The 27,791-nt window shown below is 39.2% G+C and overlaps 1 protein-coding gene across 3 annotated transcripts; it reads left to right on the top strand.

The window, feature by feature from the left end:
* The first annotated feature begins 547 nt into the window (after positions 1–547).
* On the top strand, positions 548–27,791 carry Pnisr (PNN interacting serine and arginine rich protein). 3 transcript variants are annotated; one of them, XM_005066231.4, is made up of 12 exons: positions 548–682; positions 7,683–7,781; positions 9,850–10,038; positions 11,738–11,961; positions 13,531–13,702; positions 14,765–14,955; positions 18,987–19,124; positions 21,795–21,894; positions 22,608–22,661; positions 23,774–23,944; positions 26,125–27,217; positions 27,455–27,791. In XM_005066231.4, the coding sequence occupies exons 2-12, from the start codon at positions 7,694–7,696 to the stop codon at positions 27,483–27,485; spliced, it is 2,451 nt and encodes an 816-aa protein (XP_005066288.1). In that variant the 5' UTR covers positions 548–682; positions 7,683–7,693; the 3' UTR covers positions 27,486–27,791. The 3 variants fall into 3 exon arrangements, with proteins under 3 accessions (XP_005066288.1, XP_021080336.1, XP_021080337.1); XM_021224677.2 differs by lacking the exons at positions 18,987–19,124; positions 21,795–21,894; positions 22,608–22,661; ... (1 more) ...; positions 26,125–27,217; positions 27,455–27,791 and having other exon boundaries at positions 13,589–13,702; positions 14,765–14,844; XM_021224678.2 differs by lacking the exons at positions 11,738–11,961; positions 13,531–13,702; positions 14,765–14,955; ... (4 more) ...; positions 26,125–27,217; positions 27,455–27,791 and adding an exon at positions 10,261–11,266.

The raw sequence follows: 27,791 nt of genomic DNA, 5'->3' as shown, positions 1-27,791 counted from the left end.
ACAAACAAAACAAGAACAACAGAAAGCTATGCTTCCCGGTTACTTAAGAGCAGCTGAGCAGAGTGGAACTGTGGATGTCCCCACGAGGGGGCGCGGTGTCAGAAGGGTAACAAAGAGACCCGGGCAAACTCCTGCTTGCAGAACTCAGCGGAGTCCAGCCTGATGCCAGCAGCTTGTCTCACGTGGGCCTGGCACAAGGAGCTCCAAGTTGGACGGGTTTGACTCTGGGGCTCCTCTGCGGTCTGAACGTGGAGAAGCGAAATGAACACTTTTCCCTAAGCGGAAATGTCCGTAGGAGCAAACGCATTTCCTCTTGGAGGGAACCCTTACTAAAGTTAAGCACGTCAAGGCTCTCGGCTCTGCGCTGGCCGTGTAGATGAAAATGTGTCGAGTGTGACGCAGGCTCCACGGACGTACGCTCAGCTGCAGAAATGCGGGGCGCGGGGGAGGTTTGCCCACAAGAAAAATGGCGCGGGCTCGTCTAGCCCGTATCATCGCTCGCTCCCAAGCCCGGCTGAGGGCAAGTATGGCTTCAGACGACAGGCGGATGTTATTCCGATTCACTTCCGGGTGAGACCCACCGGGCGCCATCTTGCCTTGTTCATGAAGAAGTAGAAGCCTCGAAAGGGTTGGAGAGAATCACAGGAACGGGGGCGCCGGCGGGATTCGGGAGGCGGAGTGGGTAAGCGCCGAGGAGGTTACACGCAGGGGGCTCGCCGGAGGTGTTACGCCCTCTCGGCTTGTGTGTGGCGGAGGTGGCGGGACTCAGGCGGGCTGCGGACGCGGGACCCCATCCCGACCGGCGCCGGCGTCCGCCCGGGCCGGTGAGCGGGAGCGCTGCTCCGCCGCAAACCAAGCGTCCTGGGTTAGGGAGAGCGTGCGCGGCCGCTGTTGCGGACTGAGGGCTTCCTCACAGGAGGCCGAGGGCTGACGGTCGGGCTCCGGGCCGGCCGTTAAGCACTGCGCGTGCGCAGTGAGGGCACTTGCGGGGCCGGGAGCCGGCGCCGAGGGGCGGAGGCGGCGGGGGCCGGGACCGGGAACGCACGCCCCGCGAACCGGACTGCGCAGGCGCAGCCCGAGGCGGCTGCGTCTGGTGAAAAAGTGGGGTTTTCGTGGCCTGCCTTTTTCGTGTTTTGTGTGTTTGTAGGCTCGGGGCGCTCTCCGGTGATGGATGCTATACGTTCAGCATCACGGAGGAGACAAGTAGCATCCCGTATTTCAGTTGTGTCGTTCCTTTTGTGGATACTGCTGTCATCTAAAAATAAAATTAAAACAGTGCCGGGGAGATGGCTCAGAGGTTAAGAGCGCTGGCTGTTCTTCCAGAGGACCTGCGTTCAATTCCCAGCAACCACATGGTGGCTCACAACCATCTGTAATGAGATCTGGTAACAACACTGTTCATAGTAAATAAATAAATCTTAAAAAAAAAAGATGTTGAGAGTGCTCGATTAGATAGATGGGCAGTCTAAACCTTTTTTTTTTTTTTTTTCGAGACAGGGTTTCTCTGTGACTTTGGAGGCTGTCCTGGAACTCACTCTGTAGATCAGGCTAGCCACGAACTCACAGAGATCCTACTGCCTCTGCCTTCCAAGTGCTAGAAATAAAGGCGAGCGCCACCACCACCTGGCGAGTCTAAATGTTTAATACTTCATTAACCCTAAGCGAAACAAGATAATACTGAAATCTCTTGAGTACAGCAAGGCAAAAACCAAACCAGAAATTGTTTGTGGGGTTCTTTTTTTTTTTTTAAGCAACAAGGGAGATGTAATAAATGAGTTCTAGGGTATTCTTCAGAAGCACTGTTTAAAGCATTTGTAAATTTAATATTTTAGGATTTTTTTCCTGTGGGTGGGACTGAGTGTGAGTGATTGGGACGGCCTCACTTTATGGCTCTGGCTGGCTTGGAACTCAGAGATCCGCTTACTTGCTTTGATCTCAAATGCTGGGGTTAAAGGCATTTGCCACCCCACCAAGCCTTGGAATTTAACGGTAGAAAAATTTGAACAGATAGTTTATAACCATCCCCACCTATTATATTTTCCTCAGTAGCATGCGCTTGTATGAAACTTTTGTCAGAATTAATAGAACGGCCGGGCAGTGGTGGCACATCCCTTTAATCCCAGCACTCGGGAGGCAGAGGCAAGTGGATTTCTGTGAGTTCAAGGCCAGGCTTCAAAGCTACACAGAAAAACCCTGTTTCAAAAAACCTGGAATGATGTTGCTACATTATTAACTGATGGCTGTCTCCTTAGTTTTTTTTTTTTTGGTTTTACGAGACAGAATCTCTCTGTATTGTTTTGGAGGCTGTAGGTCTAGCCCGGCCTCGAACTCACAGAGATCCGCCTGCCTCTGCCTCCCGAGTGCTGGGATTAAAGACATGCATCACCAACGCTCGGCTTTTCTCCTTAGTTTTAAAAATCTCTTTTAAAAATAATAATTCTTTTTTCTGTATATGTGTAGAGAGGATATCTGTGGAGGCTTGAAGGAGAGTGTCAGATCTTTTGGAACTGGAGTTACTGATGGTTGTGAGCTGCCATGTGGGTGCTGGAAATTGAACCCAGGTCCTCTGTGTCTGCAAGAGCAACCAGTGCTCTTAGCTGCTGAGTCATCTCTCTAGCCACTCTGTGTGTGTGTGTGTGTGTGTGTGTGTGTGTGTGTGTGTGAGTATATATGAAAAATAATTATTTTATGTCTGGGGTCAGTACAATATTTTGTTACTCAAATTCTTCTATTTTTGACCATTGCTTAATCTCTGAGGTGTCTACTATTCTCCACCAATTCTTTGACTGATACATCTTCTGTTTCTTTGTTTCTCTGTCACTAAGACTGGCCTGGAATGCTCACCAATCCTGTCTCAGCTTCCCAAATGTTGAGATTACAGACATGTGCTACCACAGAGCTTTGTTTTGTTTCAGTATTGGGGCAAGGACAGGGTCTTATTCTCTATACAACCCAGGGTAGCCTCCAACTCAGTCTTCTTGCCTTTGCTTTCGGTGGTGCCTCCTTCATGCCACAGGACTGCCAGCTTAACGGCCTTAGAGCTTTACATTTTAAGTCTCCTATCTTATTGTTACACAGTCTATAAGGGGCTTTGTAAATATTAGTGGTCATCATTTGAACAAATTATTTTGGGAAACTCAAAACAATTGAAGGTTTTATTTTTTTCCTTTTAAGATTTATTTTTATATGTGTGTGTGAATGACTCATGCCATATATGTGTGCATGTGTTTCTGCCTGCGTATGTATATGCATATCAATGTGAGTACCTGTGGAGGTCAGGAGATACTGGGTCCCCTGCATCTGGAATTTCAGGAAGTATAAGTTGCTCCATGTGGTGCTGGATTGAACTTGGGTCCTCTCTAAGAAACAGCCAGCACTTCTTTAATTGTCCAGCTATCTCAAGCTCTGGGGTTTTTGGTTTGTTTTTTACTTGTAGCTCTAATAGAGTAATTTAAAGACTGAATGATGATCATTCTGGTTGTATTAGTATTTGTGGTCACTGTAGCAGATTACTGCAAACTAGGTGGCTTAAAACAACTGAAATCATGTGCTCTCTTGTGGTTCTAAAGGCAAAAAATATGAGAGCAAAGCTTAAGAGGTACCTTCCTTCTGACTTTTCATGGCACTTGTCTTTCTGTTCCTTAGCTTGTAGACTTGTCCAGTCTCTGGCATTGGAGACACAAGACATTCTCCCTGTGGATGCTTATGTCTGTCCTTCCTAGGGATTTGATTAGTTCTTACCCTAATCAAATGTGACCTCATTCTAAATTGACTTACTGAATCTGCACAGACCCCAGTTTCCAAATAAGAAGAGATACCATGGGTTAGGACTTGCCTGTCTTTGGGAAGACTGCAGGTTAGTCTATAACTGTGGTGATAGATTTTTCCAGCAGTGTGATGCATTTGATGATCAGATGCAATCCTTGGTTATTAGCTTTTCTCTTCTTACCAAATTTAAGTTGTTTTTCAAGTACATCACAATTAACTTGACCCTGTGAAGGGAAATATTGTCAACAAAGTCTTGTTGCATGTGTCATAAGTAATCAGACTTTTTCAGACTTGAAAAGTTGATAATCTATGTATGAAAATAAGTCTGAAAGGAGACTGAGTAAGTTGATTCAATCTTTTAAAAATTGTCATATTTATTTTGTATGATTACATATAAATGTGTGGACATATGTACCATGACATGTGGAGGTCAGAGGGTTACTTGCAGGAATTGGTTCTTGTCTGTCATCATGTGGGTTCCAGGAATCAAATTCATGCAGGTTACCAGGATGGGTGGGGAAGTTCCTGTACCTACTGAGCCATTTCATGACTCAGAATTTTTTTTTGTGTTGGGGACAAGCGAGAGTGCTGGGAGCATGATCATATATATACTGGGGATCATGTATACGCATATATATACACATACATTGGGGATCATATATATGTTGGTAATCATATATATACATATGTGTGTATATATGTATGTATGTATATACATTGGAGACAATATATACTAGGGATTATATATACTGGGGATCGTATACATACACACACATATACATACATACATACTGGGGTCATATATGTATACACATATATACATGGGATCATATATGTATATATATTTACACATACATACTGGGGTCATGGGTCATATATATATGTTTGTATATGGGATTATATATAGGCCTTGTATATTCTCTGGGCACTAGAAATCAAACTGATAGTAAAGAAATAAATAGTAATGTTAAAATGTACTTTTCATGGTTAAAGTTATGTATCCAGTGGGTAACTAATGAATGAGTAAAATACCTAACTTTTCAATATATAGACAAAACATCACGGTGGAGCATTCCAGTAATATTGCCTCTGTTCTCAAGAAAATTCTTGTTTGAACCTAAGCAAAACATGAATGAACAAAACCCTTATAAACAACTGCATATTGCCTTTAACTTACAGAGATTTTTAGACAGAAATATGTAGCAAAAATATGGTTAGCACCACCTTCAACAGTTGATATTTTTCCAAATCATTACTCACCCAGTATATTACTAGGATTTTTCATGTTGTAAGTCTATTGTTAAAACTTAGTGGGTCTGTAGGCTTAGTTGAGCAATAGTTTGCTTGCCTTTGCCTATCTCAAGGGGAAAAAAAGATGAATTTCCTGTCAGTGGGTTATAGATTTACAGCCAATTGCAGATCAGAAATACTTGGTAAAATGGATCTATATTAAACATACTCAGATCGTCCTAAAGTTTTGGTATCCTGTGGATACCAAATTAATCATCCACAGATACTGAAGGACAATATCTATGGTTGTGGGATAGGGTCTCAAAACTGGCCTGAAAGTTGCTATGGACATATGGCCAGACAGACTGATTGTGAACTCAGAGATCCGCCCCCATAGTGCTGGCTGCCACCCCTGGCACTATAATCTGTGTGCTTTGACTTCTGTATGTAAGGAGTCAGACTTTTTTGTTTTACAGGTTTTGCATTTGTTCTTTAATATAAAGATTTTATGGTGAACATGAATGAAGAAATAGAGAATAGGGCTTCTAAATCTTTGTCATTGAATCCGTTTTGCTGTTTATTAAGAATTGTGCTGGCTTAAAACATACAAAAGTATATATTACATGCTTGATTAATTCATTGTTTTTCTAATCAAGTTTTTGCCTAAATTCTATTCCCTTTGCTAATCTATTTTCTATAGACCACCACAACCCCATCCCCTCAAACACATACTCTCTTGGTTTCTTGAGACAGGCTTTTCTGTGTAACTCTAACTCTGGCTGTCCTGGAACTCGATCAAGTAAACAAGGCTGGGCTCAAACAGATCTACAAGTGCTGGGATTAAAGGTGTCACTACTGTCTGGTTTTCTTTAGACTTCTAATGGAATTCAAAGTTTAGTTTTCATGACCAGCAAGTTAATCTCTTTAGAACTAGATTTCTAGATTCTGTAAGAAAATATACAAAGGTTAGGTGGTTTGTCTTCCATCCAGGCGACTTTTGTGTGATTTTTATTCCTAACAAATCATTATGGATTGTGCTTGTCACTTCCCTGATTCCTTTTATCTTAAAGTTAATACATTTCTAAAACTTATACACTATAAAATAATTCAAAGAGCACAAAAGGTATAAAGTGGAAGTTCCCTGATAACTTTTGTCTGCTTTCCTGAACCTTAAGGGTTATATAACTTAGGAATCTTATATATATATGCTGTAATATGAACAAACAAGAAGCTTCAAATGGTAGTTTTCGTGCTGTAATTTTCTTTCACTGAGTTTGTTATCAGTATGTGTCAGTGTATAAAGCTCTACTCATTTTAATTGCATAGTAGAGTCCATTTAATTTATTTAACTTAATATTTAGTTTTAGTTAAATTTCACTAAAAGTACATGTTTACCATTAGAAAATATGCTAAGATTTTAAAGATAGTTTTCCTATGAATATATTCAGCCTTGGTGGGGTCTCTGAAAGGGATTTGCTAGACTAGAGGGATATGTTTATGATTTTACTAAGAGACTGTGATGCTACATAATCTTCCAAAAAGACCCAGGTATTTGGTGGGCTGTCTTTACCTCATTCACCGGGAGCTACATGAGGATTCTTGTGGTTTACTTAAAACATTTTAGTGGGAGGCTGGAAGGGATTGTTCAGAGGTTAAGAGCACTGGCTGCTCTTCCGGAGTACCCAAATTCAATTCCCAGTACCCGCATGGCAGCTTACAACTGTCTGTAACTCTGGTTCCAGGGGATCTGGCACCTTTACATACATGTAGGCAAAACACCAAAATAAAAATTAATAAACTACTTACAAAACTATTTTAGTGGCTCCTGGTACTTTGATTTTTATTGTCATCTCGGCTCTTACTCCCCATATTTGACATCTGTTTTTCTCAGTCTAAATCTATCAGACACCACTCCTGAGCAGTGTAGCTCTTGCCTGGCAGTACATCTCCTTACACACAAGAGCCTCTGTTACTGGCTCTTTTTCTAATGATTTGTTTTTATTTAAATTTTTTAGATGTATTTATTTAATTTAATAGGTGTGCCTGTTGCCTATAGAAGTCAATAGAAGACTTCAGATCTTCAGGAACTGGAATTAGGGATGGTTGTGAACCACTGTGTGGCTGCTGAGTTTTCTGCAAGAATTGCTGAGCCATCTCTCCAGCCCCTAAAGATTTTAAATTATGTGTTAGGTGTGTGTCTATGGGTGGGTGTGGCTGCACTTGGAGGCCAGAGGTGTCAGAGCCTCTGGAGCTGGAGTAAAGGGTGACTGTGAGCCCACTCCATGTGATGCTGGATCCAAACATGGTTTCTCTGCAAGACCAGTATGTACTCTTAATTGCTGAACTGTTTCTAGCCTTGTTTCTAGTTTTTGTTTTGTTTTTTTCCCTGGGCGGGTGTGGTGTGGGATGCAGGGGCACAGGACCTCACTGCGTGGCTCTGTCTGGCCTAGAAGTCACAAAGATCGTCTTTCTGCCTCCTGAATGCTGGAATTAATTTGTTATTGGTTCTTGAACAGGGTTATACAGTATTTGATAAAGTATTAGGTTTATATGAGATAAATATTGGACTTGTAGGAACTTTAGTTCATTTATCATGTAAAATATATCATCATAAGGTTTCTGATGTGTAAGTTTTGAAATATGAAAAGTCTCAGCTTTAACTGTGTTTAATTTGTTGGACATAGAAACATAAAGGATGTGGGATCAAGGAGGACAACCTTGGCAGCAATGGCCTTTGAACCAGCAACAGTGGATGCAGTCATTTCAGCACCAGCAGGATCCAAGTAAGGAAAAATAACTACATTTGCAATCGGGTGGGAGTGGGCATTTGGAGATGGGTAGGATATGATGATAGCATTCAGATTGCCTTATTGAATCACTTCATGGATGGAGTTAGTCTTGCTATTTAGTGATAAATGCATTCTTCTTGAAGGATAGAAAATTTTTTGATAGTTTTACATTTTTTAACTGATAGCTTCTTGTGTTGGGGAGACAGAGGCAGGCAGATCTCTGTGTTTCAGACTACCTGGGTTTTATATATATATATATATATATATATAGTTCCAGGATAGTGTGAGCTACATAGACCCTGTCTTAACACCCCAACACCTCACCCTACCATAAAAAGAAAAATATAGAGGTAAAAATTAAAGCATCAGGAGCTTCATTTAGTGCTTGATTTTTTTTTTTGTGTGTGTGTGTGTTTGTTTGTTTGTGTTTTGGACACTGCACTGTACTTAGGGAGATATATTTCCTGTTTTGAGGTAGTCTTATGTTGTACAGACTGGGTAAGAATGTTCTATATAGCCCAGGCTAGCTCAAACAGTGCTCCTGTCTCTACCTCCCAAGTTTTAGATTACATACGTGTACTACCGCACCCAATTTGTTTTTTTTTTAGATAGCTACATACATCTTAATGTAAGAATTTATTCTAATATAAACCAACAATGATAGCAACAACAAGACTTCTGGATTTTTTTTTTTTGTTTATACCTTTCCAGGCTTAAAACAGGTAATTTAATTTTGTGTACATAACATTAATCATTTGTCAAAGTATTTTCTTAGTGAAAGTGCTAGATTTGCTAGATTATAGTTACAGAGTGGGAAGTTTAAGATATATTTGTATATTTGGCCAAGTTCTAATTCCGTCCATCCAGGTTACATCAGTTTTCTATTTCATTAGAATGTATGAGAATGCTTATTGAAACCTGATTAAACTACTTTGTTGTTAGTAATGATAGGTCTGAAAATTTTAGTATAGATTTTGGAGAGGAAAAACCTGAAAGATAGTAGGAACAATGAATTTTGAAGTTGCTGAAGAGGTATTTCTGTTGATAGCAATGAGTGTAAGGACAGCTGTGAGATGGAACAGTGATAGAAAGTTACACTCTCCATCTTGTGTAGGTTCAAAGGCAGCCTGGAAAGAGCAGAGCATTCCAAAGGAAAAAGTAATTGCGTTTGCTTATTTTTATACTGCTCTTACGTACTGCTTGTGTGTCTTTTTAAAAACTCAGTAAACTAAGGTAGAGAGTCAAATTCTCTGTGAGATAATGTTAGAGTAAGAGTGGGAGAGTGAGTTATTTGGGTTTTTTTGTTTGTTTGTTTTTGAGACAGGCTCTATGTAGTCCTGGTTGTCCTGGAGCTCCCTGTGTAGATGAGGCTGGTGGAACTCACAGAGATCCTCCTGCCTTTGCCTCTGCCTCTACTGAGATGAAAGGTGTTTGCCACTTCCCCTGGCTGAGTGTTTTTTTATAGAGTTCTTTCTGAAACTCCTGTGTATTTTGGTCTGAACATGAATTATTTTCTAAGCATCCTATAGGCATAATTTTGTGTAATAGTTAAGTATCATTGGTAATAAGGGATAATGAAAGGGGGAGGGGGAAGAAGAGAAATGGGGAAGAAAAAAAGGGGAAGACTCTGAGGGAAGAAGAAAGAGAGAAGGAAGGAGCCGGGCAGATGGTTCAGGAGTTAAAACACTTGCCATGCAAGCAAGATAACTGGAAGCCATGGTAAATGCTGGGTGTGTAATAGCTCACCTTTAATTCCAGCCTTACAAGGCAGAGAGGCATCACTAAGCAAACTGGCTGTAGTGACTAACCTTATCAGGGAACTCTGGGTTTGATTGAGAGAGCCTTCCTCAAAGATTAGGGTAGATGAGGTAAAGAAGAGATTCATCAGGCCTCCAAATGCATATACACTCATACACATATAGACATACATACATATATATACCACACACACATACATGAAAACAAGAAAACTAATGGAATAGTTGAGATGCATGTTGTATAGAGAAGTGCTATTCTTTTTGCTCCTACACTCTGAATGCTAAGTTCTGTTAATTTACTTTAGGCCAGATTGACTGGGCTGCTTTGGCCCAAGCTTGGATTGCACAAAGAGAAGCTTCAGGACAGCAGAGCATCGTAGAACAACCACCAGGAATGATGCCAAATGGACAGGATATGCCTGCAATGGAATCTGGTCCAAATAATCATGGAAATTTTCAAGGGGATTCAAATTTTAACAGAATGTGGCAACCAGGTTTGTTATTTTATGTTTCTAAAATTTTAGGATGCCTTAAAATGAGGTTTAGTAGTACATTGCTTTTCTTGTTTACTTTTATGGTTTCTTGAAATTAATGCTCTTTAAAAAATAGTCTCAGTTTGATTTTATTTTGACATTTCTGTGGTTAAATTATTTTGTTCACAGTCTGCTAGCATTGTGGCACTCAGTTTGATTTTTTTCTTGGTTCTTCATTCCTAGGCTGACAGGGGCTGGGAACACTGGAAACCTCACTTGGCATCTAGGGGAAAGAGAGCACTCTTTGTCTCTCTGTTGCAACCTCTGGCCTTTTCAGAAGCAGCACTGGCAGAGTAAAACATGTCTAGCCTCTAATTAAAGAAAAGTTGTGCCACTGTATGACAAACAAGCCTGTCAGATATGCTCTGCTCCTGTCACCCCCTTACCTTTCCTACCCCCTTTTCAGATAGTGGTGATTTGCCATAAGGTCTTGGCTGTTTTTTATTTATTTTTTTTAAGCTTCACAGTATGATTTAAATTCCTTAATGCTAATTCAGTTTTCTATAATTGTGTTAGTATTTTTAATAATCACATCACACTGGAGATTTCACATTTGGATATTCTGCTGAGGAAGTCATAGCCTCTGTTTGCTATTATTATTAATTTTTAGAACGTATTTATTTATTTCTGAATGTGCACTGGTGTTTTGCCCGCAAGTATGTCTGTATGAGGGTAACACACAGGTGGAGTTACAGGGTTGTCAGCTGCCATGTAGGTGCTGGGAATTGAACCCAGGTCCTCTGGAAGAACAAATAGCCAGTGTGCTTAACCACTGAGCTATTGTTCCAGCCCCTTAATTATTATTTCTGTTATTACTGGTGAGAATGGAAAACATGGGATATATTTTCAATATTATTATAAATATTCTCATCTTTTCATACTATGAGATGGTTGATTTTTGTCTTGTAGAAGGCCAGATTTTTCCAATTTTGAAAATGTTTTAGTTCTCAAGTTAAAAAAGTTTACTCGTCCTGGCATCATTGGTTCTCCTTTCATTCCTGCTGCATTTAGTTTGACCTTACTGGGTTTTTTTGTTTTGTTTTTTGACACTAAGGAACTTATTAACCTCTGTGTGCCTCAGTTTCTCCTTCTGAAACAGATAATACCAGAATTTCTCCCTACCTCACAGGGTTGTTGTGAGGATAAATGATGTATTTATGAAAAAGGAATAATATAAAATTTGAAGTAATATTTTTATGTTGTTGCCGTTGAACAGTAACCAAGCAGTTCACTCGAGTTGCTTTGGAATTTGTTAAAAATACTTTTTGGAGCTGAGTGTGGTCTCATATGCCTGTAATCCCAGTACTGGAGAGGCAGAGGCAAAGGGGCTCATGTCGGAGACCCATCTTGGCTATGTAGAGAGTTCCAGATTCGCTTGGTCTGCAAAACAAGATTCTTGTCTCAAAGTATCAAAACAAAACAATAACTGGGCATTTTGTTTAGAGTGTGAGTTAGAATGGAGTGACCTTATTTAAATTATGTATGTGATAGTGTTTAATTCATTACTTATTTTAAGATAATACAAAAGGAATTTGACCAAAATGTCATAAGTTGCTTTTTAAATCTGTCTTAACTTTTTCTAGCTTTCTTGAGATCTTAAAGTTGCATTGATTTTGTTATAACCCCCTGTTGAATGTCTTTATGCCTAAATCCTGAATAGAATGGGGAATGCATCAGCAGCCCCCACATCCCCCTCCAGATCAGCCATGGATGCCACCAACACCAGGCCCAATGGACATTGTTCCTCCCTCTGAAGACAGCAACAGTCAGGACAGTGGGGAGTTTGCCCCTGACAACAGGCATATATTTAACCAGAACAATCACAACTTTGGTGGACCACCCGATAATTTTGCAGTGGGGCCAGTGAACCAGTTTGACTATCAGGTGAAAGATATTTTGTTACTTTACTATCATAGACATGCACGTAACTCATTCTTTGGAAATGTCTTGTCAAGAATTCCTAAGATGTGTGTCATTTTCAGCGTTGTATGGATAAGCAGTGTCAGAAAATCTACCAACATTAAAATCAATAGACTTTTAGTTGATTAGGAAAATGATACGAACAGGAAAAAATTAGGATAAGGTGAAAAATGTATTAAGTGCAAATAGTTATATGATGTCTTGTTTTCCAGTTTCAGCGTGATATATTAAATGTTAAAGAATTATGTAGAATTATTGCTGTTCTTTTTCAGCGTTTTTTTCCATTCTTATCCAACATATTAATGGAATTGTTCATCGCTTCCTTTGTGACATTTTGTTCATTCCTAGGGACATATAACTCTATGGCAAATAGTATTATTTTATGAACTTTATTTTCTTAATCTGCTTTGCTAGAGTCTACCCTTAAAAATCTAGATGTCACCAGGAGGTTGTGGCATATGACTTTAATCCTAGCCCTTGGGAAGCAGAGGCAAGGACAGCCTGGTCTACATAACTAGTTCTAGGACAGCCAGGGCAATGCAAAGAAACCCTGTCTTGAAAAACAAACAAAAAATCTAGATGTCATTGTGAAAAAACTAATTGTAGTTGTCTTTATGCACTAAACTGTCATAATTAAAATTTTTAGAAACTGCATATTTAAGCATTAATTGTGAGGTGAATTTGAAAATATGTTCATGTTGAGATGGTAGTCCTCTCATTAATGCAGGATTAGATTCTTGTGTACTCACACTTGGAATTCACATGTGCAGGTTTGCTCTGTTATGAAGGGTTGTAGTGACAAGGAGCCCCATTCTCACCCTAGGTTGGCACGATGAAGCCCATGGGAATAAGGAAAAGAGCCTGTTCGCAGCTTTCTCCTAGAAGGCCTCTAACGTACCAGCATTGAGAAACAGACACTTACTGTAGTAGTTAATTCAGTATGGTTTTTGGGGTTGTAAAGAAATAAATTTTGCCCCACTTTAGAAACAATCTGAATTCTTCAGCAGTGGGAAGTTGAAATTATCAACAACAGAATTGTTTTGTAGCCTTTAACAGCTTTTGATTAAATAAAATTGGCTAAGTGTGGTGATACCTACTGTCACCTTAGCACCTGGGAGGCTCTTGAGTTTCAGATCAGCCTATATAATAAGAGCTTTTCTTAAAAGAGAGATAGAAAAAAGGATTTTTTTCTTACCTTACTGGTGTTAGGGTTTATTTATGAAAGAATTTAGAATGAAAATGTTCGTATACATATATAACTGTGTTTGTGTATGTACCTTTCTGTAGTTCTTAAATAATCTATCAGGTAGGTTATAGAATGCTGTTTATATTTGCATAGGCAGAAAATCTTTGTCTTTCCTGAGAAAAGTAAGCCTAGGTTCTTGGGGCTACAGAAGTACTGTTGGATGTTAGAACCATGGAAGTCTTGGATTTGCTGCACACATGGATTTCTACTGTTCCATTTCATAACACGTGTGTCCCAGAGGGTATATTTATTAAGTTGAGGAAAATTAAAATGCAATACTCTTTCAGCATGGGGCTGCTTTTGGTCCACCGCAAGGTGGATTTCATCCTCCTTATTGGCAACCAGGACCTCCAGGACCTCCAGCACCTGCACAGAATCGAAGGGAGAGACCACCGTCATTCAGGGACCGGCAGCGCTCACCAATCTCACTTCCTGTGAAGCAGGAGCCTCCCCAAATTGGTAACTGTTTATTAATGCTCCATGAACCACATTACCATGCTGTCTTTATCACTGGAAAAATCATGTTTTGGTTTCCTAAGTTGTTCAAGCACTGTTTTGATGTGGTAGAAATAATGGTATTTTAAAACCCTGTCATTTTATAGTCGTGAATCTTAAACAAAAAAAGAAGAAAGATAAAGATCTAAATATAAATGGTATAAATATAAGGGGTATTTCACAGTTTTCTTTCAGGTTATTTGCCTTAAACAGCAGTTTGTGATATAGTGTAGATTTTTGCTAGCCGTAGCATCTTCAGTGTTGATAGTTCAGTGTTCTCTGCCTTCCGTCACATTGGTTTCCTTTATTCAACAACAAATCAATTTTTAAATTCCATTAAAGCTAGTAATGCCGGGTATTGGTGGAGCACACCTTTAATCCCAGCATTTGGGAGGCAGAGGCAGGCGGATCTCTGTGAGTTCAAGACCAGCCTGGTCAACCAAGTGAGTTCCAGGACGGCTCCAAAACAATACAGAGAAACCCTGTCTTGAACCCCCGGCCCCCCCAAAAAAAGCTAGTAATGACAAATTAATATTAGTTCACATTTTATCTCTAAAGTTTCAAATCACTTACCGTTTAATGGGCTAGGAACTAAACCTTTCTTAGGGAGATTCTAACTTACTGCTTTTTTTAATTTAACTAGATGAATTCTTAGTATGAAAATGAACTGTGCCTTTGCCTGACTCTGCTCTGTTGTCATATTTTAAGAAGCTGCCTACTGTAAGAATTCGGGTCTGAACTAGCCCACGTCACTGGCTTTTTGACCCTGAGCAACCCCATCACTATCTCATTGAACTTGAGTTTCCTCACCTACAAAAGTGGTTGAACAGTAGTCCTTACCTGGGGCTTTTGTGTGCATGAAGTGAGGTGACAGTTTAATGCACTCTTGTGCCCTGGCAAAAAGTGTTAGAGTGTGCTCCCTCCTTTTCAGAAGAATGACTTTTAAAGTACAATGGTAAAGAAATTTTACTAATGACATTCATAAAAGCTCAAAAGCCTGTGAATTCTTTCCCTTGTGTGAAACAGATGCAGTAAAACGTAGGACTCTTCCAGCGTGGATTCGTGAAGGCCTTGAGAAAATGGAACGTGAAAAACAGAAGAAATTAGAGAAAGAAAGAATGGAACAGCAGCGTTCACAATTGTCAAAAAAAGAAAAGAAGGCCACAGAAGATGCTGAAGGAGGAGATGGCCCTCGTTTACCCCAGAGAAGTAAATTTGTAAGTAGATCCTGACATGACATTGTTAATTTTGTCTGTGTGAAAAGTGGCCTGAGCCTACAGAAAACTACTTGGTTTCTTGAGAGTTCTTGGGCAAAGTATATTGAGGTTTGGAGTTTGTTGTTGATGTTGTTTTGTGTTTGTTTTACTGAGGGAGGATCTTGTTACTTGGACCAGGGTGGCCTGAAATACTCTGGCTGCCATTGAACTCACTATCCTTCAGCGCAAGTATTATATGTGTGTGCACCACTATTATATGTGTTTGTCAGTGTATTTATATTTTTGTGTGTATGTTATTGAGGGTATGTAAAAGAGAAAAGTGAGGAGGCAATGAGTTCTTAAAATGTTTATCCTGAGCCGGGCGTTGGTGGCACACTCCTTTAATCCCAGCACTCCAGAGGCAGAGGCAGGTGGATCACTGTGAGTTCGAGACCAGCCTGGTCTACAAAAGCTAGTTCCAGGACAGCCTCCAAAATAATACAGAGAAACCCTGTTTCAAAAAACAAAAAACAAACAAACAAAAAACAACAAAAAAAGTTTATCCTGTAAAGATATTCCAGTAGTTCTGATTAGTTTTTATGTTAATATACTCTACATGTTTTTATTATAGTGCAGCTAGCTCCCTAACAGTGAGTCGGTCATATAAAACAAAACAATATTAAATAACATAAAGGAATGAGTTTACCTTTCAATAGCTATTTAATGCATATGTTTAACTGAGAATTTGTATAGATATTTAATTGTTTTGGGTTTTTTGAGACAGTGTTTCTATGTGTAACAGCTCCTGCTGTCCTGAAACTCTGCTCTGTAGATCAGGCTTGCCTTGAGCTCACAGAGATTCTCCTGCCTCTGTCTCCCAAGTTCTAGGTCTCAATTCATACTTTTTAAAAATTTTTTTATTTTTAAATTTAAATTAGAAACAAGGTTGCTTCACATGTCAATTCCAGGTCTCTCTCCCTTTCCCTCCTCTCCTCCCATGCCCTCCCACCAACCCCCCTAATACTCCCTCATTTCCCCCGGGAGGGTGAAGCCCTCCATGGGGGTGTCCATAGTCTGTCATTTTATCCAGGGCAGGGCCTAGACCCTCCCCCAAGAGTCCAGGGTGAGAGTGCATCTCTCATTGTGGGATGGGCACCCAAAGTCCATTTGTATGCAAGGGATAAATACTGATCTACTGCCCAAGGCTCAATAGATTACCTAGGCCTCTTCACTGACACCCACATTCAGGGGGTCTTGATCAGTCCCATGCTGGATTCCCAGCCATCAGTCTGGGATTCAAGAACTAACTCTTGTCAGGTCAGCTGTTTGTGGGAGTTAAACCAGCCCAGTCTTAACCTCTTTGCTCATCAGTCCTCCCTCTCTGTTACTGGATTTCTTGAGTTCAGCTCAGTGGTTAGCTGTGGGGGTCTATCTCTGATTCCATCAGACATTGGATGAAGGTTCTGTTCCCCAGACTCTCTGGCCGTAGGATTGTAGGCTGGCACTCCCCAGATCTATATCTAAAATCCATATATGAGCGAGTACATGCCATGTTTGTCTTTTGTGACTGGCTTACCTCACTCAGGATGGTTTCTTCTAGTGTCATCCATTTGCCTGCAAATTTCAGGATTCCATTGTTTTTTTTTTTCTGCTGAATAGTACTCCATTGTGTAAATGTACCACATTTTCTCTATCCACTCTTTGGTTGAGGGGCGTCTAGGTTGCTTCCAAGTTCTGGCTATTACAAATAATGCTGCTATGAACCTAGTGGAACAGATGTCCTTGTTGTATTGAAGAGGTATGGGGAGAGGGGACAGCCTTGTCTTGTTCCTGATTTTAGAGGAATCTCATTGAGATTCTCTCCATTTAGTTTGATGTTGGCTGTTGGTTTGCTGAATATAGCTTTTATTATGTTTAGGTATGTTCCTGTTATTCCAGATCTCTCCAAGACCTTTATCATGAATGGGTGTTGGATTTTGTTAAATTCTTTTTCAGCGTCTAGTGAGATGATCATGTGGTTTTTTTGTTTCTTAGCTTGTTTATATGGTGGATTACATTGATGGATTTTTGTAAATACATACTTTTGACTGAAGCTTTAGTAGTTTTCATTATTTTTGACACAAACATTGACAGTTAAAAGACTTTAAATCTTTTTAACATTTATTCATCAGTTATGTGTCATGAGTGGTTTAGTAATTTTTCTGTTCTATAGTGATGTTACCTGGTGTGTTAACCAAACCCATGGCCAAGTGTTTGTCTTAGGAAATGAGCTGCATTTCAAAGCTGATTACTGCCTCAGAAGTAAGATTTAAGTACAGCAAGATACAGTTTTTTTTTTTTTTTTATAAACATAGATTTTATGTTTCTCAAAAGACCCATGCCAAAGCTTTTGTTCTGGATGTTACAAAAACAAGAAACATCAGTAAAGAGGGAAAATTAGCCATGTATAAAAAAAGTTGACCGTTGACCTCTACTGTACTTGGTTGGTTGGTTGGTTGGTTTTGATTTGATTGTTTATGTGTCAACTTTTGTTTAGAGCAGAGGTTCTGAACTATGCTAATGCTGTGACCCTTTAATACAGTTATCATGTTGTGACCCCCAACTGTAAAATTATTTTTGTTGCTACTTCATAACTGTATTTCCTTCTGTTTTATATATATATATAATATAAATATCTGTTTTCTAGTGGTCTTAGGTGACCTTTACTCACAGGTTGATAGCCACTCTTTTAGAGATTGTTTTTCCTCTGTCTTCCTAAATTGGGTTTGTGTTACATAAATTTTCCTCTGGTTCTAGTACTCAACAAAACATGGTAGTATTTAGATGATCATCTGCTTTTTAATTTAGTATAGTACAGTTGTTAAGAGTGACCATATGGTCTGTGGTTTCTTGGTACCAGAATCATACCATGACAGCTTCTCAATCTGAAGTAGATCTAGTTTCTTATCTATCTGTCTATAATGTAGTCAAAAGATGTAATTTAGGGAAGTTAGGATGGTGGCTTAGTGGTTAAGAGCACTGGCTGCTTTTCCAAGAAACTTGAGTTGGACTCTCAGCATCCACATGGCAGCCCAACCATCTATTACTCCAATCCCAGGAGATCCAAGGCCTTCTTTTGACTTCTACAGGCACACGGTGCACAAGACAGAACATCCATACACATAGTTAAAAATGAAGGTTAAAAATTTTTTATTTTGTAATTAAAAAAACAAAGAGAACTTAGTTTCAGGTAGAACAAGCTGAGATTTTTGGATCTGGCCAGAGATGTGATATTATTAAATCATGTTAAGTGAACAGATTAGTTATGTAGTTAATACTGTAGAAATTAAACTGTGGTCTGTGTATCCAAAGTTCTGCCAGCTTTTGTCTCAGGAAGGCATTCACTGATTTTCTGCATTTGGTGCATATGAAGAGGAAGGCATTCACTGAGTCATCTCTGCATTTGATGTATATTCCTCATTATTTACAAAAGAGGTCAAAATTCATGGAGAAAAAAAAACAAAATAACTGCCTTTCATAAACTTTTTATAGCTAGGCATCGTGGCAAACACACCTTTAATCCCAGCACTCAGGAGGCAGAGGCAGACAGATCTGTGTGAGTTCAAGGCCAGCCTGGTATACAGCCAGGGATATGCAGAGAAACCTTGTCTTGAAAAAACAGAAATAATAACAAAAATCAAACTTTATAATCTTAATTCCCCCTAGGTTTACACTTTCAATTATTAAGTGAAATAGTACAAATTCTGAACTATGGTGGCATATACTGTGTTCTCGGGATTTATTCCCAGGGCATGAGGCTAGGTCATGAGTTTGAAGCTGGTTTCTCAAGGGGAAAATATGTTGAAAAAGATTGTCTGAAATATAGAACAGGAACAATTAATGTAATTTAAAGAGGCTGAAGGTAAAGGTCAGCAATAGGCTACATGTTTAGCATCTTTGAAGCCAACACCAAAAAAGAATTCAGACAGTAATTTAGGAAGCAGTCGCTGTTATGTTTGTTTTGTAAACTTTTATCATAGTGATAAATCTGTGCTCCCATGCTGTTTTCCTAGGATAGTGATGAAGAAGATGAAGATGCTGAAAACACTGAGGCTGTGAGCAGTGGGAAAGTCACCAGAAGTCCATCTCCAGCTCCCCAAGAAGAGCACAGTGAGCCAGAGATGACCGAAGAAGAGAAGGAATATCAGATGGTAAGGGGCATGTCTCCCACCATGCCCAAGTGTTCATTTACAATGGCTGTAAACTGAGAACTCGGAAGCAATTGTCAAGAGCTTATTTAGGTATAGATGTGCTGGGTAAAGGATGTGTAAAGAGTGCTGTTATTACTCCCAATACCTGTTCTGCTCTTTAAGAGTCTATATAATACACGAAGTACAAAACCAAACTGTAAAGTAGTTATTAACTGTCCTTTTTTTTTATTATGTATACAGTGTTTTGCCTGCATGTATGTCTGCAGGCCAGAAGAGGGTGCCAGATCTCATTACAGGTGGTTGTGAGCCACCATGTGGTTGCTGGGAATTGAACTCAGGACCTCTGGAAGAGGAGCCAGAGTTCTTAACCGCTGAGCCATGTCTCCAGCCCCTTCACTGTCTTTTTTAAAATAATTTTTAAAAATTATAATCACATCTTTTTTCCTTTTCCTTCCTCCAGTCCCTCCCATGTATATTTCCTTTGCTATCAAGTTCATGGCTTTTTTCCCCCCTTAGCTGTTGACCTCCCCCCAAACACACACACACACACACATACACACACACACACACACTCACTCTCACACTCACTCTCTCTCTCTCACGCACACACACGTACAATATGACACTAAGTCCTAGTTCTGAAGAAGACTCAGGGCTGCACTGATCTGATCTGAAAGTCCTCTCAGAGGACTAACTTTCATGGTACTAAGAAGGCATGAAAGCTCCCAGGGAGGGAAGCAACCCATGTTCTACCCAGTTTTGACACCTGTGCAGGACAACAATGACATGACACAAAAACCCTATCGTGTAGTGGCAGCATGTTTACCTTGGTGGAAACCAACTCTCTCATTGGACTTAGGGCCTACTCAATAAGAGGGAAACATGCCTCGTACTGGAAACCTAGCCAACTACAGGGGCGAATGAAGTCATGGGTCTTGAAGGAGACGCTACAACTGCACTTCACTAAACCAACAAAACACCTAACAACATTCTAAGTATTTGTCCTTATACCCTCAGACAGGTGTAGTTCTTACCTGTTACCAAAAACTCTTCTCTTTGCAACAGATGGACACCAAAACTTAACAAAATACAGAGAACAAGAGATTGTATAATGCTTAGTCACAACTCAGGAATCATAGGGACAGAATGTAAGGGCCAGAGGAACAGGAAGTTTGCTGTGAGATTGTATCTCCTAGAAATGACATGGAGGCATTGCTACCTAAGCAAGACCTGAACAAGGATAACACCAATAGTCTTGGGACCGTGGACATGGGAAAACTCCAAGGGCCTCAACCTTAGACAAAAACTACATGCAACTAAGAAATGCTGTGTACACACCTCCTAATCCTTCCCAAATAGTCCCATTAACTGGGCACCAAACATTCGAATATATATGAGCCTGTGGGGACCATTCTTATTTAAACTACCACAGAGGCTGAGCAGAGTTCACTGTTTTTTGTGTGTGAGAATTCTTGAAGCCTTTCTTGCCTATGTAGACATTATCATTTGGTAAGATTGGGATTTTTCCCATAATCTCTGGAACATGGTAATTCAGTCTGCTTTCATTTCTATTAATAAGTGATCTTGGGCACAGGAAGTCTGAGAATTGAGAGTCTGCATTTGAAATAATTGTTGATAGTCAAACTACAGCTACAGTCCATCTCTCACTCAAATATACTATACTTTCTATTTTATAATATGTTAGGATATTGTTACAGTTATGAGTATATTAGACCAGAATGAAAGGACTCCATCTGGCCACATAGAGTACCATTGTTCTTTGTTTTTGTCTTTTTCTTATTTTGCCCCACAGAATTTTAGTTTAACCTTGAAATGTGATTTAGGAAACTGGTATTGTAATTCTTGCCAATATTGTTAAATGAAATGTCCTATGGACATTTGTGTCTGTGTGTGTGTGTGCACACATGTGTATGTATGCACATATGTTTGGGGAGTGATATGTTTGTATGCAGGTGCCCATGCATTCGTAAGTGAAAGCCAGAGGTTTATGGTAGGTGTCTCTAATGCTCTATCATATTATTTAGTTGATTATTTTTGAGACAAGGTTTCTTACTGAATCTGACACCAGTTGGATAGAGTCCATCACAAAGGAGTCCCCAGGACCCCTCTGTCCCTCCTTCTTGGAGCCAGTATGACAGGTGCATGCCTCCATGCCTGACTTCTTATGTGGATGCTGGGGATCCACACTCAAGCCCCATGCTTCCACAGTAAGTACTCTACCCATTGAGCCATCTTCCCAGCCACAGACAGTTCCTTAGTACAAGCTTTGCCTTTTTGTGTCTAGCGAAAGGGTCTCTGCAGAGAAGTTTATAGCTTTTATTATTATTATTTATTATTATTAATAAGTCTTGCTGTGTGGCCCATGCCATATATAGCTCATAATCCTTCTGTCCTAACTTTGGCCTCTACTGCTGATGTCACAGGTGTGCACCCATAAACCAGTCACAAGTTGATGGTCATTCTTTGATACCTATGAATTTGAGGTTATTTTTTCAAGTTTTAATGTTTTTCAAGATACTCTATTCTTAGTAATGATTGATCTGATCTTAAAATATCTTAATTAAAGAGGCTTTTCATTTTAATTATTTTGAAAATAATCATATGTATTAAAATTGAATTGGAAACACTATATAAAATATCATTCTTTAGATGGTGCTGACAAAAATGCTTCTAACTGAAATTCTTCTGGACGTCACAGATGAAGAAATTTATTATGTAGCCAAAGATGCACACCGGAAAGCAACGAAAGGTACATTATGGGTGTTCTTGGTTTTGTTTCTGTAGGGGAATTTTAATTCCATTGGTTATTTTGGACTTTTTTTGTTGTCCTCTGTATTTCTACCAAATACTTAAATATTCTCTCCTTGCATGTGTTAACTCTTCGGGAAAAATTCAGTTTGTAGATAACATGGAACTCTAGAAGTACTTTGTTTTATCTAACCTACCTAAGCACAGATAGCATTCATCCTGTACTCCTCTAAAATACAGTATGGAAAATTCCTCATGTTCAATCTATTTCACCTGAGGCTGTTTTTGTTTTTTTAAACTAGATACCATTGTATTGATATATGACTTTATACATTTTAAATGACATCAAACCTTCAGATTTTTTAGTTTTATCAGTTATAATTCTTAGAACACAAGTGTCAACCACCTTCCCATATGATTTTAGTAACACTGAAAAGCATACAGAAAATAAATTATGTACCATATGTCATAGAAAGAAATACAGATATACTTACCAACCTTTTTCCTCATCGTAAGACAGTTTCAGCTCACATCAGAATTGTAATTTCAAAGCCAGACATGTTACTGGTTTAAAATGAATGTTTTGTTTTTAATGTTTCTTCTCTCCCCAAAAAGCAGCTATAGTAGTAGATTTAACAATACCGTAGACTCATGACTATGAAATCGTGGCTATTTGTGTTAACATGTTGTTCCTGTTGTTGATGTGATACAAAGCTCCTGCAAAACAGCTGGCACAGTCCAGTGCACTGGCCTCCCTCACTGGCCTCGGTAAGTGCCTCTGCGTGCGTGTGAGAGGGCTAAAGGGAGGCTCACTGACTTTTGTCTTTCTACCTGTTCTGTTGGGAAATGCACTGTTCCTGTTTAGTTTGTGAAACGTAGAAGTCAGACTTACTTCAGTCTCAAAGCTTTATCTACTTTATTTGACTAAAGCATTCCTAGTAAAATGATTATAAATGCAGTAGTTAATGTAGTTCGTTTGGGTAAGATGAAGAGAGCATTTCCTCATTAATTGCTCCAATGTGTATGTAATATACTATATGTAATTATATGTGTTATATATTACATACACATAGTTTGTATTTAATAGGGAATGGTTTAACCATGGTAGTTTCTAAACTCCCTTTCAGAATTATAGCATGCATATTTAGACATTTACCTAGAGAGAAATGGATTTAATGATTTACCTGAATTGTTTTGGAGCAAATCAAGTTTCATCTTAGAGGAAATGGGTTTATTTTACAGCAGTAGTGATGTGTTCATAATTTGCTATTTGCACGGTATTAAGACTCACAAGCTTGAATTTGCCTTTTCTACATCCTCATTTCATGTTAGTTTATGTAAGGAACAAGAGAAATGGGTAGAATGAAATGCCCATGTAGTTTTGATACTACTTCTGGGTGGGGAGTAGTCATATCATTTCTATACCAGCAAGAACTGTAATATTCTAATTTATTAGAGAAAATTTGCTAGGTATCCTATCTGAATCCAGGAAACTTTGAACAATAAAATAATTAACTTTAGCTGTATTTTCAGAGTCATCCTGAACTTTATTACAGTAGTTGGATTGGCTAAACTTTAGTAAGATTTCATTATTGCCATGTTGAATGCTTTTGTTGGTTTCTCTGGAAAATAAAAGAAAACTATTATTATGACTCCTTGGTGGTGAGAAATATGTAAAATAGTCCAAATAATAAGATATTAATATCTCCATTGTCTGAGGATTCTGAGAACTTAAAATTTGAATTTATGCCTCTCCCCACCTGGAATAAGCATATTCTTCCAGGAAAAGGCAATGAAAAAAAGTTTCTTCTCAGACCTTTAAAAGTTTGTAGTGGGTAGTGTAACGTTTTCATATGATGGATTGAGTTCTATGCACACAGGTGGACTGGGTGGTTATGGATCAGGAGACAGTGAAGATGAGAGGAGTGACAGAGGCTCTGAGTCATCTGATACTGATGATGAAGAATTACGGCATCGAATCCGGCAAAAACAGGAAGCTTTTTGGAGAAAAGAAAAAGAACAGCAGCTATTACAAGATAAACAGATGGAAGGTAATGTTAGGATTATGTAGCTTTTGTATAGTGCCTTTATGTGTGAATTATGCATATTAGTGATGTATCTGAATCACCAGTAATACATGAGTGTTTCATTAAGGAAAGAAGTTAAATCACCTCCCCTCGGAGTCTGTTTGTTTGAGACAGGATGTCTCTGTGTAGCTTTGGAGCCTATCTGAAACTCACTCTGTAGACCAGGCTGGCCTCGAACTCACAGAGATTTCCCCCTGCCTCTGCCTCCCGAGTGCTGGGATTAAAGCATGCACCACCAATGCCTGGCTTCCTTGGAGTCATTTAAACAAGAGAAAGGTCAGATTTGCATCCTCTGCTTCATGTTCACCACGTCGTCTGTCTCTGTCTCTGCCTGTAGAGTGAATCTAAACCTATTTGTCTTTAACTGTTTTACAATGGGCCAAATCACTGATTCCAACCGATCCCAGTAGACCCAGATAACAAACATCATTCTCCCCCAGCTCAAACCTAGGAACTTGCACTTGCTAGGCAAGTGCTGGACCACTGAGCTAAATCCCCAACCCCACAAACATGACTCTTCACCAACTAATTAATATCCAGAGTTTTTTGCAGCCATTATGGTCAATTGTAGGAAGTTTCCATCAGCTCTGTATTTGCTGCAAATGATACATGAGCATAGTCTGGCTCAGAGGAATAGAAGAGTAGTTATTTAAAATTACATCTTTGCATTAGCGTAGGTTGTAAAAGTTGATTGCTTGGGAAATCCAAGGCAGGTAGAGTCGGTTGTTATGTTTTCCCTTTAGAAGCAGGTTAAATAGTCTGAGTACACAGTAGGGTAGCAGTCTTAACTGACTTCAAAGTGTATTAGTAACTTTGACTGTGAGGTCCGATGAAAGTTCCAGTCTCTTAGAATGTAAAAGATAGTTTAATAATAATTGTATCACCACAGTTTCAGTTTTAAAACAAAGTAGAAATATAGTAAGATAGAGCTGGAGGTTTGATTGTAATATGTGATTACAGATGAGATTAAGATCACACTGTATTTTGTATTTTGTTTCAGTTTGCTGTAGGAGCCATTCATTGCCATGGTCATAAACCAGGCTATTTAGATCTTTATTTCATGTTAAAATTGTTGCAATGAAAATAGACTTTCATAAGGATTATATTTATAAAACTCCTTAGAAAGTAGCTATGTGCCGGGTGTTGGTGGCGCACGCCTTTAATGCCAGCACTTGGGAGGCAGAGGCAGGCGGATCTCTGTGAGTTCGAGGCCAGCATGGTCTACCGAGCGAGTTCCAGGACAGCCTCCAAAACAATACAGAGAAACCCTGTCTTGAAAACAAACAAACAAACAAACAAACAAAAGTAGCTATGTAAGGAAAATAGATTAGAAATACTTTATTTAAAATATCCCTTACATAAGCACAGTTTTTAAATGTGTGATAGGAATAGTGGAAGAATGTTAGGATCTAATTTTTGAAAAAATATTATTTGAACAACTCTTAGGAAATGACTAAGCTTTGTTAACAGTTTTCCAAGAATCACTGTCCCTGTCTTTTGCCTTAATTTTTTGATGTTGGGATTTAGTTTTTGTTTCTTTTCTTTTTGATATTTTGAGACGTAGGCTCTCGGTATAGTCCTTGATGTCCTGGAGCTCACTGTGTATACCAGGCTGACCTCTCACAGAGATCCTCCTGCCTTTGCCTCCCCAGTACTGGGATTAAAGACATGTGCCACCACGCCCTACTGCTCATCTCTTCTTTACTAGTACTAGGCAAAGGGGAAATCTTTTCTGGTGTCATATGTGCCCCTGCATTTTGATACCCTTACTGTACTGTCAGGAACAGTAGATAGCTCAGTACATATTGAATACTTGAAATGTAGCTAGCCCTCTACTGAAGTGTTGACATAGGTAGACAGTGTTAGACTTTGAAGGTTTTCTCTGAAAAAAAAAAGTTTTGGTTCTTTTTGATTCAGTGTTTGAAATATTAGTACTTTTGACATAACTAGGTCAGTGAAATGTGGAAGTTAATTGTACTTTATTTTTTACCGTTTTAATGTAGCTGTTAGAAAGTTTTTAATTATTTAGGTAGTTTGTACCCTAATTCTAGTAAAAATGAAACTATTATAATTTGATAGTATGGTATTTTTTATATCTTATTTAGCTTTTCTGTGTCTTTTTTTTTTGTCTTTTTCTGTTTCAGAAGAAAAGCAACAAACAGAAAGGGTTAATAAAGAGATGAATGAATTTATTCACAGAGAGCAAAATAGTTTATCACTGCTAGAAACAAGTGAAGCAGACGGTGATGTGGTTAACGAAAAGAAAAGAACTCCAAATGAAGCTCCATCAGTTCTAGAGCCCAAAAGAGAGCATAAAGGGAAAGAGAAGGAGCGAAGGAGTAGGTCAGGGAGCAGTAGTAGCGGCAGCTCCAGTAGCAATAGCAGGAGTAGCAGCAGTAGCAGCTCCGTCTCCAGCTCTTCATACAGCTCCAGCTCAGGCAGCAGCTGCACGTCCTCTCGTTCCTCTTCTCCTAAAAGGAAAAAGAGACACAGTAGGAGCCGGTCTCCCACAGTGAAAGCTAGACGCAGCAGGAGCAGGAGCAGGAGCTACTCTCGCAGAATGAAGGTAGACAGCAGTAGAGCTAGGGTGAAGCTAAGAGACAGGAGGAGATCTAATAGAAGTAGCATTGAAAGAGAAAGACGAAGAAACCGGAGTCCTTCCCGAGACAGACGTAGAAGCAGAAGTCGCTCAAGGGATAGACGAGCCAATCGTTCCAGTCGCAGTAGGAGTCGAGATAGGCGTAAAATTGAGGATCTACGTGGAAATCTTAGTGGGAGCAGTCATAAGCATAAAGGCGAGGCCAAAGAACTAGACAGGCGAAAGGAGAGGAGTCGGAGCGTGGATAAAGACAGGAGGAAGAAAGAAAAAGAAAGGGACCGTGAGCAGGACAAAAGAAAAGAGAGACAGAAAAGGGAAGACAAAGATTTTAAATTCACTAGTCAGGATGATCGGTTAAAAAGGAAGCGAGAAAGCGAGAGGATGTTCTGTAGGAGTGGTTCTATATCTGTTAAAGTCATAAGACACGACTCTAGACAGGATAGTAAGAAAAATGTTACCAAAGACAGTAAAAAGCATTCAGGTTCTGATTCTAGTGGAAGGAGCAGTTCTGAATCCCCTGGAAGTAGCAAAGAAAAGAAGGCTAAGAAGCCTAAACATAGTCGGTCGCGCTCCGTGGAGAAATCTCAAAGGTCTGGTAAGAAGGCAAGCCGCAAACACAAGTCTAAGTCCCGATCAAGGTAGTATACTTTTTAAAGTATTTTGTCTGATTTTTTTAAAGTTTTTTTTGAATTTATTCAAAATTGAAAGTGTCCTTTCTCTCTCTCTCTCTTTTATAAACTCAGTTTGGTATTTGTTAAATATTTTTAAATAATGTTAGCAATCCTGTATAACAGTATTTATTTGTATTGCAGATTTTAAGTACAAATACATTTTTATTTTTAAATTTTGTCTTTTCCCACTTTCTTTTTTTTCAGATCGACAACCCCTCCCCGTCGTAAGCGCTGAGGAATGATGTGGCAAGAATGCCATGATGCCGTTTTTAAAAATTCCATGAGTTTTAAGGGCTTGTCTCATTATAGAGGCACATTGTGGCTGTGTAGGTGAAACCAGATTTTTTTTTTAATTGTGTAAATAGATGTCTTTTTCCAAATGCTGCTCCAAGTTAATAGGATTTCTTTGTATTACATTTTTTCAAGAAATAGTACATAATAAGACTATAAATATGCCATTCTCTTTCAGCTGTAATGTTCTTAAAATAATTCTTGAATGTACTGTGATGTCAATAAAGCTCTTCAGTTCATTTTTGTTAAA

This window comes from Mesocricetus auratus, unplaced genomic scaffold (genome assembly GCF_017639785.1).
Source record: "Mesocricetus auratus isolate SY011 unplaced genomic scaffold, BCM_Maur_2.0 Super-Scaffold_6730, whole genome shotgun sequence".
Classification (NCBI taxonomy): domain Eukaryota; kingdom Metazoa; phylum Chordata; class Mammalia; order Rodentia; family Cricetidae; genus Mesocricetus; species Mesocricetus auratus.
This window is presented reverse-complemented; position numbering and strand designations above follow the sequence as displayed.

Coding starts and splice junctions, on each gene's coding strand:
- Pnisr (XM_005066231.4), top strand. CDS start 7,694: ATGTGGGATCAAGGAGGACAACCTTGGCAGCAATGGCCTTTGAACCAG. Junction 11,962..13,530: donor TGAACCAGTTTGACTATCAG/GTGAAAGATATT, acceptor ATACTCTTTCAG/CATGGGGCTGCTTTTGGTCC. Junction 13,703..14,764: donor GCAGGAGCCTCCCCAAATTG/GTAACTGTTTAT, acceptor TGTGTGAAACAG/ATGCAGTAAAACGTAGGACT.